Source organism: Euprymna scolopes, chromosome 21 (genome assembly GCF_053919585.1).
Source record: "Euprymna scolopes isolate OS-2025 chromosome 21, ASM5391958v1, whole genome shotgun sequence".
NCBI classification, from domain to species: domain Eukaryota; kingdom Metazoa; phylum Mollusca; class Cephalopoda; order Sepiida; family Sepiolidae; genus Euprymna; species Euprymna scolopes.
Genome location: NC_136502.1, coordinates 92,486,613 through 92,501,451, shown reverse-complemented (window position 1 = coordinate 92,501,451; position 14,839 = coordinate 92,486,613). Strand labels below are relative to the sequence as shown.

Genomic DNA, 14,839 nt, shown 5'->3' with positions numbered 1-14,839 from the left:
GTATTTTGTGTTATTAAACTATATACAAAATGGTGAACTCTTGTTAGGCATTATAGATGACACTGTTAAAAAAAACACCCCTGATTAAGAGATTTTATTTAACAAGGGAAGAGAAATGTGGAGAGAAGGGGGGGGATGTGATTCCCTTCATTTCATCTGATATAGCACTTGTGGATAGATAAGTAGATATGATTACTTACCTAATTGATTATAGAATGCAGTTAATCCTCCTGGAAGACACATTTTGGAAAAGAATGCCGAAACCGTTTTCACAATGGCATTGCATTCAACAATTTTAAGAAGGTTTTTCTCAATCAAGGTAGAAATAGGATAAATCCATCCGGCTCCCATACCAATACCTACAACAAAGATTAAGGGTGAAAAAAAAAAAATTTTTTTTTTAATTATCAAAACATATAAATAAACAAATACAATTTTTAATAATCAAATCAATCAATACACACACAATCTAAAAACTTGATTTAGAAATGAGGATTGTATTCGGCATCTAAAAATATTTCTGCAGATTAGAAAAAAAAAAAAAAAAAAAAAAAAATTGGGTGCTTATATAGTATTGGGTACAATTAAAAATCGTATTCCAATTAATAAACTCTTCAATATAATAATGTATCATGCAAAAATAAGGAGCGCCACCACAAAGTAGGAAAAATTATCACTTTAAAATGTCATTGAACCAAGTAATGTAAGCTGAAAAATTAATTTTATTTTTAATTAAAATTCTACTATTTTAATTAAAAGTAAAATTAATTTTTCATATTTTGCTCATCTGACGTTACTTGGTTGAATGACAGGTTCATTTATCTCCTCTTGCTTTATGGGATTTCTACTCTTATCAATGGTGGAGCAGCAAAAAAAAAAAAAAAAAAAAAAAAAAGTTTTTTTATTTGTAATTAAAATTTTACTCAATAATTTGTCCTATTTTTTAAGGTAGATACATATTTTTGCCTGATATGTTTTCCTGTTAACTTATTTAGAACTGTTGTTTTCACTTGTGCTCAATACTATATAAGTATCAAATTTTTTTTTTATTATTAGGTCACCACTTACCAAGGCCAAGAGCCACTTGAGGATAAAGATAAATGAGATGGAATAGTTATCTGAAAGATGAACACTGGAGGTGTTAAAATAGGTCAATGCAATGAACTAGTTCAATTTCTTATGAGACTCTTTATTACAAGTATTTGCGGACATCATTTTTTTTAAGATGTGTTTGTTGTAATCAGCAGGGAAGCATTCCTGTGGTAACATATTCCTTGCAAAGAAGTTCTATGGAAATCCCACCTGATGCTGGGCACATGGAGCAAGAAGGAATTTCTATGAACACAGGAACACAGCATCTTTCCAAGGACTTTGTCTTTGAAACACAGGACTGCTTATCTGAAAGCTATAACATGGTCATTTTTAAATCCAATCAAATATATGTGATAAACCAGTCTCAAGTAACTAAATTTTGTTCATTCCATTCATTATCTTCAATCTTCTCATAATATTCTTCATCATTCAGGTTACAATCTATTTCATTAACTCTTTGACTTTAACAAGTGTTGGTAATTCGTTAGTATAAAAAAATTAATGTACAAAGTAATTTATATCATATTTCTTAGTTTATCTGTCTGTCCAGTCCATTTTTTGGGAAAACTCCGGTTGGCCTACACGGGTGCCTTTTGGGTTAAAAAATGGCTAAAATTAACACTTTTGTACGTATAAAAAAAAAAAAAAATTGATGCCTTAGATTTTTATAAAACTTTCTGAAAAGTTATAACTAACTGATTTCTATATAATTTTGTTTGTCTATACTTCACAATAACTCTTGGGTGTGCTCCAGGGGCTCTTTTAGGGCTAATAAAAACACTCCATTTTTGGAACTATTTTACCATATTTGTCCCAAATTTTCTGTGTATGTCTATTTAGTAGTTTTGCATGGTGCTGAACTCAAATTTAAATATGTTAAGGCTTTCGGGACTTTTGGGGCTAAATGGGGAGAGGGGAGGGGAGGGCAAATGATGGACTTAGTCATTTCTTTTTTTGCATGGTGCAGAAGTCAAATTTATATATGTTAAGGCCTAAAACCGTACTGTTTGTTCATTTTCACCAGGATTTGACGTCCCCTGGGGACTTTTGAGGCTAAATGGGGGAGGGGGGGGAGACAAATGCTGAACTTAGTCATTTTTTTTATGCCTCGTTCACTGAGCACTCACGAGGGACCATGCATGCTTCACTTGGCTGAAATTTTCTATGGACTTTGTTAAGGTGCAACGAACCATGGTATCATTCGATGCATAGTTAGAAATTAATAGGCAATATTACATTCACTCTAAAAACTACTGAACTGATGTGAACAAAACTTTGTATGAACCTTTAATATGATAAGGAGCAGCAAACTAAGTCGTTCGACGTACAGTTTACATGGATTAATAGGGATTAGTATTTAATGCAAAAATGAGCATAAATTTAACCATATTAAACCATCAATTTCGCATAAAACATTCATTTTAAGTCAAGAGGTTATAATTTCTTCCTACATTTTGACGGGTAAAAAGTCAGTAGTCTATATTGTTCAGAAATAGAAAATTATGAACCTCAGGATATAAAGTGGTTATAACTTGAATTTTGATATAAGCAGAATGATAATCCGAGGCAGAATGATTCACAAACAATAATTGCGGTAACACAATTAGTTTGTTGTATGAATAGTACAAACAAGAATATTTTAATGAAGGAGATATATATATATATATATATATATATATATATATATGACAAAAGTCTATATTCCAAATTCTAAGATGTTGTCCATCTTACCATTTATTTCTTTCAGCATGTTAAAATGTTCAATTCTTGACAGCATCTGTTTTGTAGTGCAGAAACATTCATATAATTATGTCAATTTTTTAATCTTTTCCACCTTAACTCATCAGAAGAATATGAACTCATTAACTTTGAAAAAAAATAAAAAATAAAAAGAATATGGGCCTCTTTGATATACATCTCAAACATCTGTTAATGTGTGTGTGTTTGTACGAGGGGCGTGCAATAAGTAATGCCCCTGACCCACTTCCCATAGCAGTAGAGCAACGAAACTTGGCACAGTTATTAGTCTTTCTCTACATAGGAACCACCCACAGTTATGCATTTCTCCCATGATGCAGCTCTGGAGACCGTTTTTGTAGAACACCCCAGGTTGGTCCTCCAACCACGACGTGACTTCAGAAATCGAGGCTGCATCATCTGGGAAACGCTTTCCTTTCAAAAACAACTTCATGGCTGGGAAGAGGTGAAAGTCAGAGGGTGCAAGGTCAGGAGAGTAGGGAGGATGGAGAAGGATTTCATAACCACACGTCCGTGCTTCTGATCTGGCGACATGCGAGTTGTAGACCGGAGCGTTGTCCTGCAGGAGGAGGATACATTTGCTGATCTTGCCCCGCCTCTTGATTTTGATAGCTTCCCTTAATTTCCTCCAAAGTGAAGCATAATAGGTTCCTGTAATTGTGGTACCCTTTGCCAGGAAATCTGTCATCACTACTCCGTCCTGGTCCCAGAAAACTGTGAGCATGACCTTGCCAGCGGAGGGCTGCACCCTTGCCTTCTTTGGAGGTGGTGAGTCCAAGTGCTTCCACTGCATTGATTGGGCTTTGGTCTCCGGATGATAGTGATGGACCCAGGTTTCATCCTGTATAATCAGTCTTTTAAAAAACTTTGATTCTTCTTCTTGGCACATCTCCAAATTCATCCTCGAGCACTCGGCGTGTTCTCACTTCTGGAATGGTGTGAGCAACCTGAGAATCCATCTGGCAGACACCTTATGCATATGGTCATGAATGATGGTTTCCACAAACCCTGTACTTATCTTGACATCTTGGGCTATTTGGCGAATAGTAATGCACCGACCTTCCAAAATGGCAGCCTCAACTTGACAGACAGATGCCTCACCAATGGCAGAAGGGGGAGGGGCGACCAGGTCTGGGAGCTGTTTCCACAAACTTCTGGCCATGTTTGAATTCACAATGCCAGCGTTTTACAAGGTCATATGATGGGGCATTATCACCATAAGTTTCTTTCATTTCATCAAAAGTCTCCTGTGGTGTGCGTCCTTTCAAATACAAAAACCGGATCACTACTTGACATTCAACAGGCTCCATGTCACACCTGACTCAGTTCAAACACCTGTAAAACAGAAACTACAATTAGTTCAGAGCTGTAATTTGCCACATAAGCCATAGAGATATAAATCATTGCACATGCAAAATTTCAGCTAGATCAGACAACTGGAAGTGGGTCAGGGGCATTACTTATTGCACGTCTCGCGTATGTCTTGCTAAAACTTTCGACACATGCGACCAACACTGACAAGAGTAGTATCGTTTGAAAGCTCTATCTCTCGGCTTAATTCAATTTACAAAATTTACCCTACTAACGATTACTATGATATTGTCCCATTGACTACTGTACACTCTTTAACCCTTATCCTCGAGTGGCATCTGGGCCTTGATAAGTGGGGACTCCTATATAAAAAAAAATGCTCTGTAGTTACATTGAGCTTCATTAATTAAAGGATTAGTATAAATAAAGGGTGGAATATAACTGAGTAAGCATATTTTTCCCCATAAACATACATATACGTAGGTATTATTAAAAGAGATTTTTGCCTACAATTTAGGGAGCTTCTTTCTTTTTTCTGTCTGTGTTTCAAACTCTTTTTCTATCTTTCTTTTCATCAGCGTTTCTCATGACTAGTCAACCATTGTTAATGTTAGAGAGGTGTTAGGTTTTTCCGTTATAACAAAAGTTTACCTGGAAAACAGACCGTTGTATTTGCCAGAGAATTAATGTCAATATTGGAATTAGCATTGATGACAGCAACTGCATAAAACTTCAATCTATCACTATCTGCAAAGAAAGAGAAATTGGTGCACAATTTTTATAAGAAAGCAAAAAACAAAAAAAAAAAAAACAAAAAGCAAAAATAAAAAAAAAACAAACAAAAAAAAAACACCAACATCTACACAAGTTAGATCAGTTTTTATTTATTTACTAGTAAAAAGACCTGACGTTGCTCGGAATCGAATGAGGATCATAATATCATTTTGGTTTTTATCTAGAATTTGACTAAAATAAAAAAAACAAGACAAATTTTTATGATGTATGAATGAAAATGTCATATTCCAAAAATTATGTAAATTGAACAAGTATTTTTTTTTAACTAAGAAAATCAAATTTATTACTAAACAAAGCACTATTTTTCTGATCCACCATTGTTTATCATTAAAGGGAGATAATTCAATTTTAATGATAAAAATCAGCCCTATAATGAATATAATTTACTCAAAAAAAAAAAAAAAAAAAAAAAAAAATTTCTTCTATATAAAACACTACTTGATCAATTTACACAATTTTTGGAATACATCTTTCATTCAGTGACGAGTATGTACATCATAAAGATACTTTATTTTAATTAAGTCGAATTCTAAATAAGAACCTTCTTTTTCACTATGCTCATAACGCCATTTTTCTATTTTCTTTACTTACTAATATACGACAGCTAAAATGTAGGAAAAACTTTTTATACATGCTTCAGCAAAATTGTATATAAGTGTTTCAACTTTGAAGGGCGTTCTGTCCTCATAGGTCACTTAGAGGTAGGGGCATATACATATTCAACCGATAATGTAGTAAATATTCAGGACCACTTCTGTTAACTTCCCCATAGAATTTTATATATACAATTTAAATTTTATCAAAATAGGATATATTTGGAATTTTAAAGGAGATTCAGCCTCCATAACTCCCTTAAGTTTAAAAACGGTACTTATAAATTCAGGAGCATTTTCATTGTCTCCACTAGAAATATCTATCCCTTTCTCTATAATGTAAATTTAATAAACATAGGATATATTTTTAAATTTTAGTAAGGTTATGCCCTCAGATTCCCTTTAGGGATGCATCTAGATTTTTGAGAACACTTCTATCGTCTTAGGTGAATTTTATATAAAAATACACTTGAAAATTTTTGTAGATTCTCTAACCTTTCTTTCTATATGGAACACAAACCTCACACACATCCCATTTCTCCTTCGAATAGAATCAGAAGAAATGTTGGAAAACCCTCTAAATACGGGTTTCAATTTCATTAAAATTAAATATATGCATTTGGAAATTTTAAGAGTTTTGCATCCATCGCTAAGTTGGGAGGGAGGTACGTAAAGATTTGGCACAGAGATTCAGGACAATGTCATTCTTGAAGAATTTTATGATTTAAATTTAAGGTTGAATGGCAGACTTGCAGAATAAAAATTTTGCCTGACCAAACCAAAACACAGAAGTTCATTTGAGAGTCCTTTAGCCAAGAGCTCTCCAGAGATCCAACCTGCCTATAGGTGAAACGTGAACAAATTCCGTGGAATCTTTCACATTTTTTTCTATTTTTTATTCTGACGCCATCACTAGACGGGTTGCCTACCACGGCTTAAGAGAGGCCCATTTACTCTCGAGAGAAGGATAGACTGCGCCAGTTTCCCAACCTGGTATTTTTACTTCACGGTACATACAGCACCTTGCCTTCCCAAATCGTTACCCATCTGGTACTAGCCAGGCTCAACGTTGTTTAACTTTGGTGATCTGGTGAGAACCAGTGTGTCAACGTGATTGTGCCATATATATATATATATTATACACACACGATAAAGTTCACCATACCCTTTCTTTTTTTTCTTTTTTTTTTTTTCTTTTTTTTTTTTCTGTTATCTTGGTCTTCTGGGATGTGATTCTTCCCGTCACTGGTCGGTAGCTCTGAACAAAATCAACCACCACCTCCAACTCCTTCTGCTCTAGAAGGAAGCTATAACTAGCTCTCCTTCCAACCTCCTAGAATCTTTTCACCACCTCTCCCCCGACTGGTCACTATCGGCTGCTCAGAGGTAAATAATTTGAGACATGAACCAGATAATATCTAGACGGTCTCTATTCATGGGGGGGTGGGGTTATCTACAGATAAGTCTGGACATTGTTTTTCTCACAAAGGCTGATCCCAGCATGACTTCTCCATTCAGTGAAGTATTTTTTTTTTTTCAAACAAAGAAAATATCTCTTAGGTGGTTAGACACTGGTACAGATATTTTCAATTCTCTGTGACCCCCTCCTTTTCTTGGTCAATCTATCACTGCAATGTTCATATGTACCAGCAAAATATGCTGCCCATGACTACAACGAGGCCCTCATCTACAAGCGATTAAGATTTAATCACTTATATGAAGAACAGTTGTCTTATTTATTCTTTTGCCATTTGAATCATTGAAAGTTATCAAATCATTTCATGTTATCGTGTATTAATACAACCCAGGAAATGATTCATCATTTTTTCAAATTGGAAATTAAAAAAAAAGCCCCCCCCCCCTTAAAAAAACAAAAAAAAAACCCACACATTGCTGCCAAACAAACAAGTCAGTAAGTATTCTCACTCCAACAAATAACTTTATTTAAATTCTATTTATAAAATTTATCTCTTTCTCTCCATATATATATAAGTTAGAAAAGCATTTCATCCAAGGCATGAAAATTGTTAAACAAAATGTTTTTACTATAGGCTTTAAAAATAAAGGTACAAGATTCAATTTGAACTTTATTTATCTTCAAAGTGCACTTTTATAAATTTTACAAAGTAAGGTATAAAAATTTAATTTAAATTGAATCAAATTACCTTGGATTTATTTTATGTAATGCACATTCTGTTGCACTTAAAAAAAAAAAAAAAAATCATTGAAAATTTTATATCTGTATCATTAATTGCTAGATGAAAGATAATGTTTTTAAATTGCAACAAGATGTACATTACATAAAATAAATCCAAGGTAATTTTTTGATTCAATTTAAATTAAATTTTTATACCTTACTTTGTAAAATTCATAAAAGTGCACTTTGAAGATAAATAAATTTCAAATTGAATCTTGTACCTTTATTTTTAAAGCCTATAGTAAAAACATTTTGTTTAACAATTTTTATGCCTTGGATGAAATGCTTTTCTAACTTTATTATATATATACACTAGCAGTTCAGCCCGGCTTTACTCTGGCTCTATATACTGTTCATAACTTTATATGCAGATGTGTATATTATATATATATATATATATTAAAAAGTTTGATCCAGTTCCAAGTAACCTACATCTAAATTTTCAAGTGTTTAGACCCAAAATTGGCAGAGGAGTTTGATAGAGTTTTCAAAGGTCAAATCGTTGAACTTTGACTTTCTGGCCGAAAACCGATTAAAAAGATTTTCCAAAATCTCAATACCCCTTATGTTAAATCTTGAGTCTATAGACTGAAAATTGACAGTAGTTTGGTAGGGAATTGTACATACAAACAATTTCACTTTTATAGATCTACTAGCAGTTCAGTCTGGCTTTGATCGACCCCTATATACTGTTCATAACTTGCCCTACGTGTGAATAAACTTTATGTAAGATTTCAAATGTTTAGACTAAAATTTATGAGGAATTTCGTAGAGACTGCAGAGGTCAATTTTTTAAAACTTTGACCCCAATTTTGACCCCTTAACATTTATTATTTTGGTCTCAAATCAAAATAAAAGTTTTACCCATGTCCAAGCTACCTACATCTAAAATTTCAAGTCTTTAGACCCAAAATTGGCAGAGAAGTTTGGTAGAATCTGCAAAGGTCAACTCTTTCAACTTTGACCTTTTGGCAGCCAAATTTTCGCCCCAAAACTGATTAAAATGCTTGCTACATGTCTGCATAGCCGTTATGTATAAATTTCAAATGTTTAGACCCAAAATTCGCTGAGCAGTTTGCTAGACACTGCAAAGGTCAAATCTTTTGAACTTTGACCACTTGGCAGTTCAATTTTTCGACCCAAACCGATTAAAAAGCTTGCCCTATCTCTGAATACCCTTTATGTAAAATTTCAAATGTTTAGACCAGAAATTGGCTGAGTAATTTGGCAGAGATCAAATTTTTTTTTTTTTAACTTTGACCCCAATTTTAACCCCATAACATTTATTTTTGGGGTCTCTAATCAAATTAAAAAGTTTGATCCATGTCCAAGTTACCTTCATTTAAAATTTCAAGTGTTTAGACCCAAAATTGGCGGGGGAGTTTGGTAGAGTTTTTAAAAAGGTCAAATCGTTGAACTTTGACAGCCAAATTTCTGGCCAAAAACTAATTAAAAATTTTTTTCCCAAATCTCAATACCCCTTATGTAAAATCTTGTGTCTCTAGATTGAAAATTGACAGAGTTATTTGGTAGGAAAATGTACAGACATTTTCACTTTTATAGATATATAGATATCTATAAGTGATCTTGTCTGTGTGCAAAATGGTCTCTTATCACACTCTCTCAATTTTTAGTCTACAGATTTGAAACTTGATATACAGGGAATTCTGGCCAGTGGACAAATTTGACTTAGCAGCTATATTTACTAGCTAAAAACTAAGAAAAATTGGAACTTGGCAGGCATAAATCGACTTAAAGTGCGCTTTTACACATGTGCAAATATTTATAGGTTTAAATTAGTTATTTTTTAAAGTTCTAATATCAATCCATTATTGGCTCAAATGGTAACAAATAACGCGAGAGAGCTAAATGTTTTGGTTTCAATTCTAGCTGATGGCACAAAAGTTATTTTATTTTTTGAACTTTTGAAATCACTGCTATATATTGGGTACAACACATCAATTGGCTCTATAATAATAAATACAAAATTTGCATAAATTAAAATAAGCAGATTTTACGACTGGGAAATGTCAGACAGCGTGCTATTACAAAAACACAGCATCTAAACAAATGAGTATCCCTCCTCCCAAATAATTTAATTTGGTGTTTCTGTTTTCTGTTTAAATTATTGTTTTGATTTTAACACTTATTTATAGAAAGTAATAAATAAAAAAGAAAATACAAAACAAAACATGTATAATAAATTATTCCTCTGAAAAATAAAAATTATTTAATTACCTGCAATTAAATAGATTGGTTTTATGGCATATCAGCCCTTTTCAGGTAATTTAATTCAGAATCCAGTTTTTACAAAAAATAAAATAAAATAACAAAAAAAAAAAAAAACATATGCTTGAAGTTTTTCATATATTTATTCATGGTGTTTAGTTTGATTGTTTTGTAGAAAAAAATTTGTTTTTGGCCATGCAAAACATGACTGAGTTTTGCAAAACAAAAAAAGAATAATAATAAAAAAATCAATAACATCAACATTTGATGCATTTAAGTCAGGAAACCGATATCTTCAGACAGTCTGATCTGGTAGCACACTAAAGTAATTTAAACAGACTCACCTGTATTGTATCTTTCTGCCATGATTGGACGCATGTTGTGGTAAGTGCTAGCGTAGTAGCCTTGTCCTGGGTCAAGCGTAAGCAAATCTGCAATGTTTTTCTGAATATCATCCATGCATTCAAAGCTGAAAACAAACGATCAGACATTTAAGAAAATTGGGTCAAACACCACAATATAAGCAAATGGTTCCACTCTAAATACAAAAGAAAAAAATTAAAATCTTATTTTTTTTATTTATTACTCAATAAAGACTTGAGACTTCCTGAAGGCTACACCACTATTTAAATAAAGTTAAGTGTGTGTATTAAGTTTATGTGATATGTAATCTATTGTTACGTTCCATTATTATTTTTGTTATTGTGATTGTTATTTTTGTTCGTTGTTAAGTCTTATTAAATAGTGAGAGTCTTAGAGAGAGAGAATTTTATTGAGAGGGATGTTGTTGTAAGAGAGATTGTTGTTCCGTGTTCGTGTTATGAAGATTCATATTTATATTAAAAATGTTCATACTTAGACTCATTGAAGGAAGCTCTTAGAGTGAGGAGATAGTGTTCAGACAGTCTTAGTGTAGATATGAGATGTAGAGACGTGTATGTAGGATGTGTATGTCAAGACATTTTATAACACAGATATATAGACATATAATAACAATTTTCACATTACCTTTTGGTAGAATCACAACACAAAGACGACGTTTATAAAAACACATGATGGGTCTATTTCTTCTCACGACCGGCAGTGGTTTTCTCATCAAGAATTCAAAGCTTCACATTAAGTTTCAAAGTGACCGTCTCGCTTCTAGACGTTCGAATTCCAAACTGCAGACTACCGTCTGTCGTTCTCAAACACTCCTGAGTTTTTCCCAGTTTCTCCTTTCTTAACTCTAAAGTTTTCTAACTATCTCTAGAACTTCCCATTTTTCCATGACATCATACACATGTTAAAAGATGTGTCTTCTTTCAGGTGTTCTGGACATGTGTGTCCAAAACTTTTTCCTTTGTTTACAAAAGGAATTTTAACCTATATTCTCAGTAATCTATATTTCCAATATGTTAAAAACATGTTTATTAAATTATCTTGTAGCTGCATTCTTTCAATTGAATTTGCATAACAAAATTGACAGTGCACATTCTTTTCCTGAAACTATTTTATCTCTAAGCTGTTTTACATTCCATTTTCTAATTCTCACATGTAATCTATTTCTAAACCTAAATTACGAGGTTCGAATTTCGTCTATACTATTTCATTTTCATTTTAACTAAATCTCTATTTTTATACTTACATGAAAAGGGGACAGCCCTTATCATGTAACACTATCTCGGGTTACGCTGGCATGTTGAAAATTGTGATTTTGCTGTGAAGGTTGGCGAGTACAAAAAGAGTTCAAGGGTTAAGGCTGACGTATGTCAAAATCTGTAGCTGAGGTCAACGATAGCACTTGAAATAGGTTATATGGGTTCATAAGAAAGAGAATGTTGAAAGAAAGAAACAAAGGAGAGCATAAAAGAAAGAGAGGAAGATATCTTTTTTTGCATGCAAGTCAGTCTAGTTTCCAATTTTGGGAGGAACAGGCGTATCAATATTAGCACTAAGATGCGTCAGAAAAAAAGCTTGAGGTAACAATGCAAGGGGTCCCCCAGTTCACTCGTAGACAAAATAAAGTGATCCTTGCCAGAAAATGGGCGTTGTGTTTTTGTCTTAGATGTTCTTTACAACTTATCAACCAGTGACAGGAAGAATCACATCCCAGAAGACCAAGATAACAGGAAAAAATAAGAAAAAAGAAAGGGTATGGTGAACTTTATCGTGTATATATATATATATATATATATATATATATATATGGCACAATCACGTTGACACACTGGTTCTCACCAGATCACCAAAGTTAAACAACGTTGAGCCTGGCCAGTACCAGATGGGTGACCATTTGGGAAGGCAAGGTGCTGTATGTACCGTGAAGTAAAAATACCAGGTTGGGAAACTGGCGCAGTCTATCCTTCTCTCGAGAGTAAATGGGCCTCTCTTAAGCCGTGGTAGGCAACCCGTCTAGTGATGGCGTCAGAATAAAAAATAGAAAAAAATGTGAAAGATTCCACGGAATTTGTTCACGTTTCACCTGTACCCACTGGCATTGGATGAAACAATGACATATGCACACACACTAGACGTATCATGATTACATACATAGATACAAAGAGACACAAGTAATGAGATATTCTATTCATTGTTTTGACTCTTGAGTATATACCCGTTAATATCGTATGTTTTTATATAGACTGATGTGGTTCTCAGTTGAGTGACTGTGTGTAACTGTGTCAGGTATATACATGAGAGTCAAAAGAATGAAAAGAATATTCTGTTGTCACAGCCCTAGTGATCATTTTATCATAAATTTACAAGCTGGGCAACTAATCCTTCATTCTAAATTAGTTTTTCTTCTTTTTTCGTATTTTACTACCCAGGCCATTTTACCATGTTACTTTTTTTTTTTTTTTTTTACCTGGATTCATTATTTACTGTTTGCTTAAAATCAATAATTATTTACCATTTTACCATTAGTACCAACAATGGAAAATTAAGTTTAAAAAAAGGTTTTGGAATCGAAAATTAGGTTAAAATGTGCATAGATATGTGTAAGATTAACAGTATTTAAAAGGCAGTGATTGAGGCTGAAGGCGGCTACATTGAATAGATGTCAGCTCTACTACATAATCAAGTTACTTGAATTCATTTTTTCAATAAAAGTTTTAAAATAAAGCTGTAGTGTTATTTTCTTTAGGGCAGCAGTTTTATCATTCCATCCTCTAGAAATGATAATTATTTTTAGACCTATAGACACTGGTGTTTCATGCTCTTGAATATATGTCAGCCTATTTCATGGTAACATATATTGAGAGTTTCTAACAGTATATTGTATATTTTTAACTTATTTCCTCAAACTTACTGTGTTCAAGAGAGAGTCCAGCGCCATTTAAAATTTTCCAATACATCGGTAAACACTGTTTTTTGAGCTGAATAAACATGTTACATTAAATAAAAAACACTAAAAACTTATCCAGTTAGGTAGAAAAGTAACTTATCTTGCCTTTGATAACATTTATTTGTTACATATTTGTTTTTTGACAACTTTTTCGAATCTTTGTGTACAGTAATACAAACCCACAGATTCTAAAAGGTCAGTCTATCACATGCAGCCCATTTTGTTAAATAAATCATAGAACATTTACTTACATATCATGTCTTTGCCAACAGACAAGTTCGTACTTTTTTACTTTATTACCAATCACAGTATTCTGTTGAGAGATGACCGCCAATTTATCTTTTAACGTTTGGCATTTTATTTTCTCAGCTCTGTTCACTACACACCATCGCACCACAACCTCTGGTAAAATAAAAAGAAAGCAATATCAATTTTTTAAATACTCAAATGAAAATAAATGATAATTAGTTATTAATGCTACATGTCAGGACTCTATGTTGGTAGTGATTAAGTCAGCTAGTGTGAATTTTGACAAGGGTCATACAGAGTGCACGATAATCCACATCTGTAAAACAGAATCATTCTTAAGGTTAAATGGAAAAAAAAAAATGGGCGACAAAGTTGAGGCAGGGTGCAGACTATGAAGAATGATGCCACATTTTCAAGCGGAGAGAAAACTAAGGTTTTCATATCAGTCTCTCAGAGAAGCTGTGCAAACGAGACACTGTCAATAATGTAGGAAGCCTGTATTCTAAGACAAATGTTACTTCAATATCTGTGTGCTCATCACTCATTCGGTTAAGTTAGAACGTTCTGTTTAAGAAGTAAATAACTAGCTACGATGAGTCACTCTCTCCAAGTAAACTCTCACCAAATAAAACCATATGAAAACTTGCAAACGTTTCTCTCTCTCTCCTTAGTTCATTCTCTCCAAATAAAACCTTAAAGACTCAGCAATCGTCTTCCATTGTGACTTTTTCTTCATGAAATGAGTTATTTGTCTAAATTAAACAGATGAAACGATGAAAGACCACTGATGTAACGCGTCAAAGAAAAACGGAGGCATCAGACAGGGCAATAATAGACATGTATGTATAAAGAACTTCCTTTATTTGAAAAAAATGTTAAGAAACCAGATAACATGAAGCAGAATTTAAAAAAAAAAAAAAGAAAAAAAAAAGAAAAAAAAATGATTTTTTTTTTTTTAAATCCAAATTTTTGTAATCATGAGACTTTCTCAAGGTGATATAGACAATTTATTTTTATATATTATTTTATTTTTTTTTGTTTTGGAATCCTTTGAGATGAGGCTTCATAATTTGTTCATTTTTTTTTTTTTTTTTTGCGGACTGTTATCCTCATAGTTGTTGTTTCACCACATATTGGCCAACTCATCCTCTGGCCTTCTTCCACTTGAAGTTGACAAAAAAAAAAAAAAAAAAAAAAAAAAAAAAAAGTGGTAAGGCAACAACTATGGAAGGCCATAATTACTCGGAATACAGTTCCAAGACCCAGCATTCCTATCTGGTCACAGTT

General features: G+C 33.0%; 1 protein-coding gene and 1 pseudogene across 1 annotated transcript in view; one reads left to right on the top strand and one right to left on the bottom strand.

Moving 5' to 3' along the window:
* The window catches only part of LOC145242576 (transferrin 2-like), a 57,943-nt gene that overhangs the window by 35,822 nt on the left and 7,282 nt on the right, over positions 1–14,839 (bottom strand). The window contains exons 2-5 of the mRNA XM_080105667.1: positions 13,555–13,705; positions 10,320–10,444; positions 4,813–4,908; positions 201–359 (exon numbers count right to left, since the gene is read on the bottom strand). Coding sequence (XP_079961793.1) covers positions 201–359; positions 4,813–4,908; positions 10,320–10,444; positions 13,555–13,705 — 531 coding nt within the window. The remainder of the gene's footprint in view (positions 1–200; positions 360–4,812; positions 4,909–10,319; positions 10,445–13,554; positions 13,706–14,839) is intronic.
* Positions 12,159–12,275, top strand: LOC145243096 (5S ribosomal RNA; annotated as a pseudogene).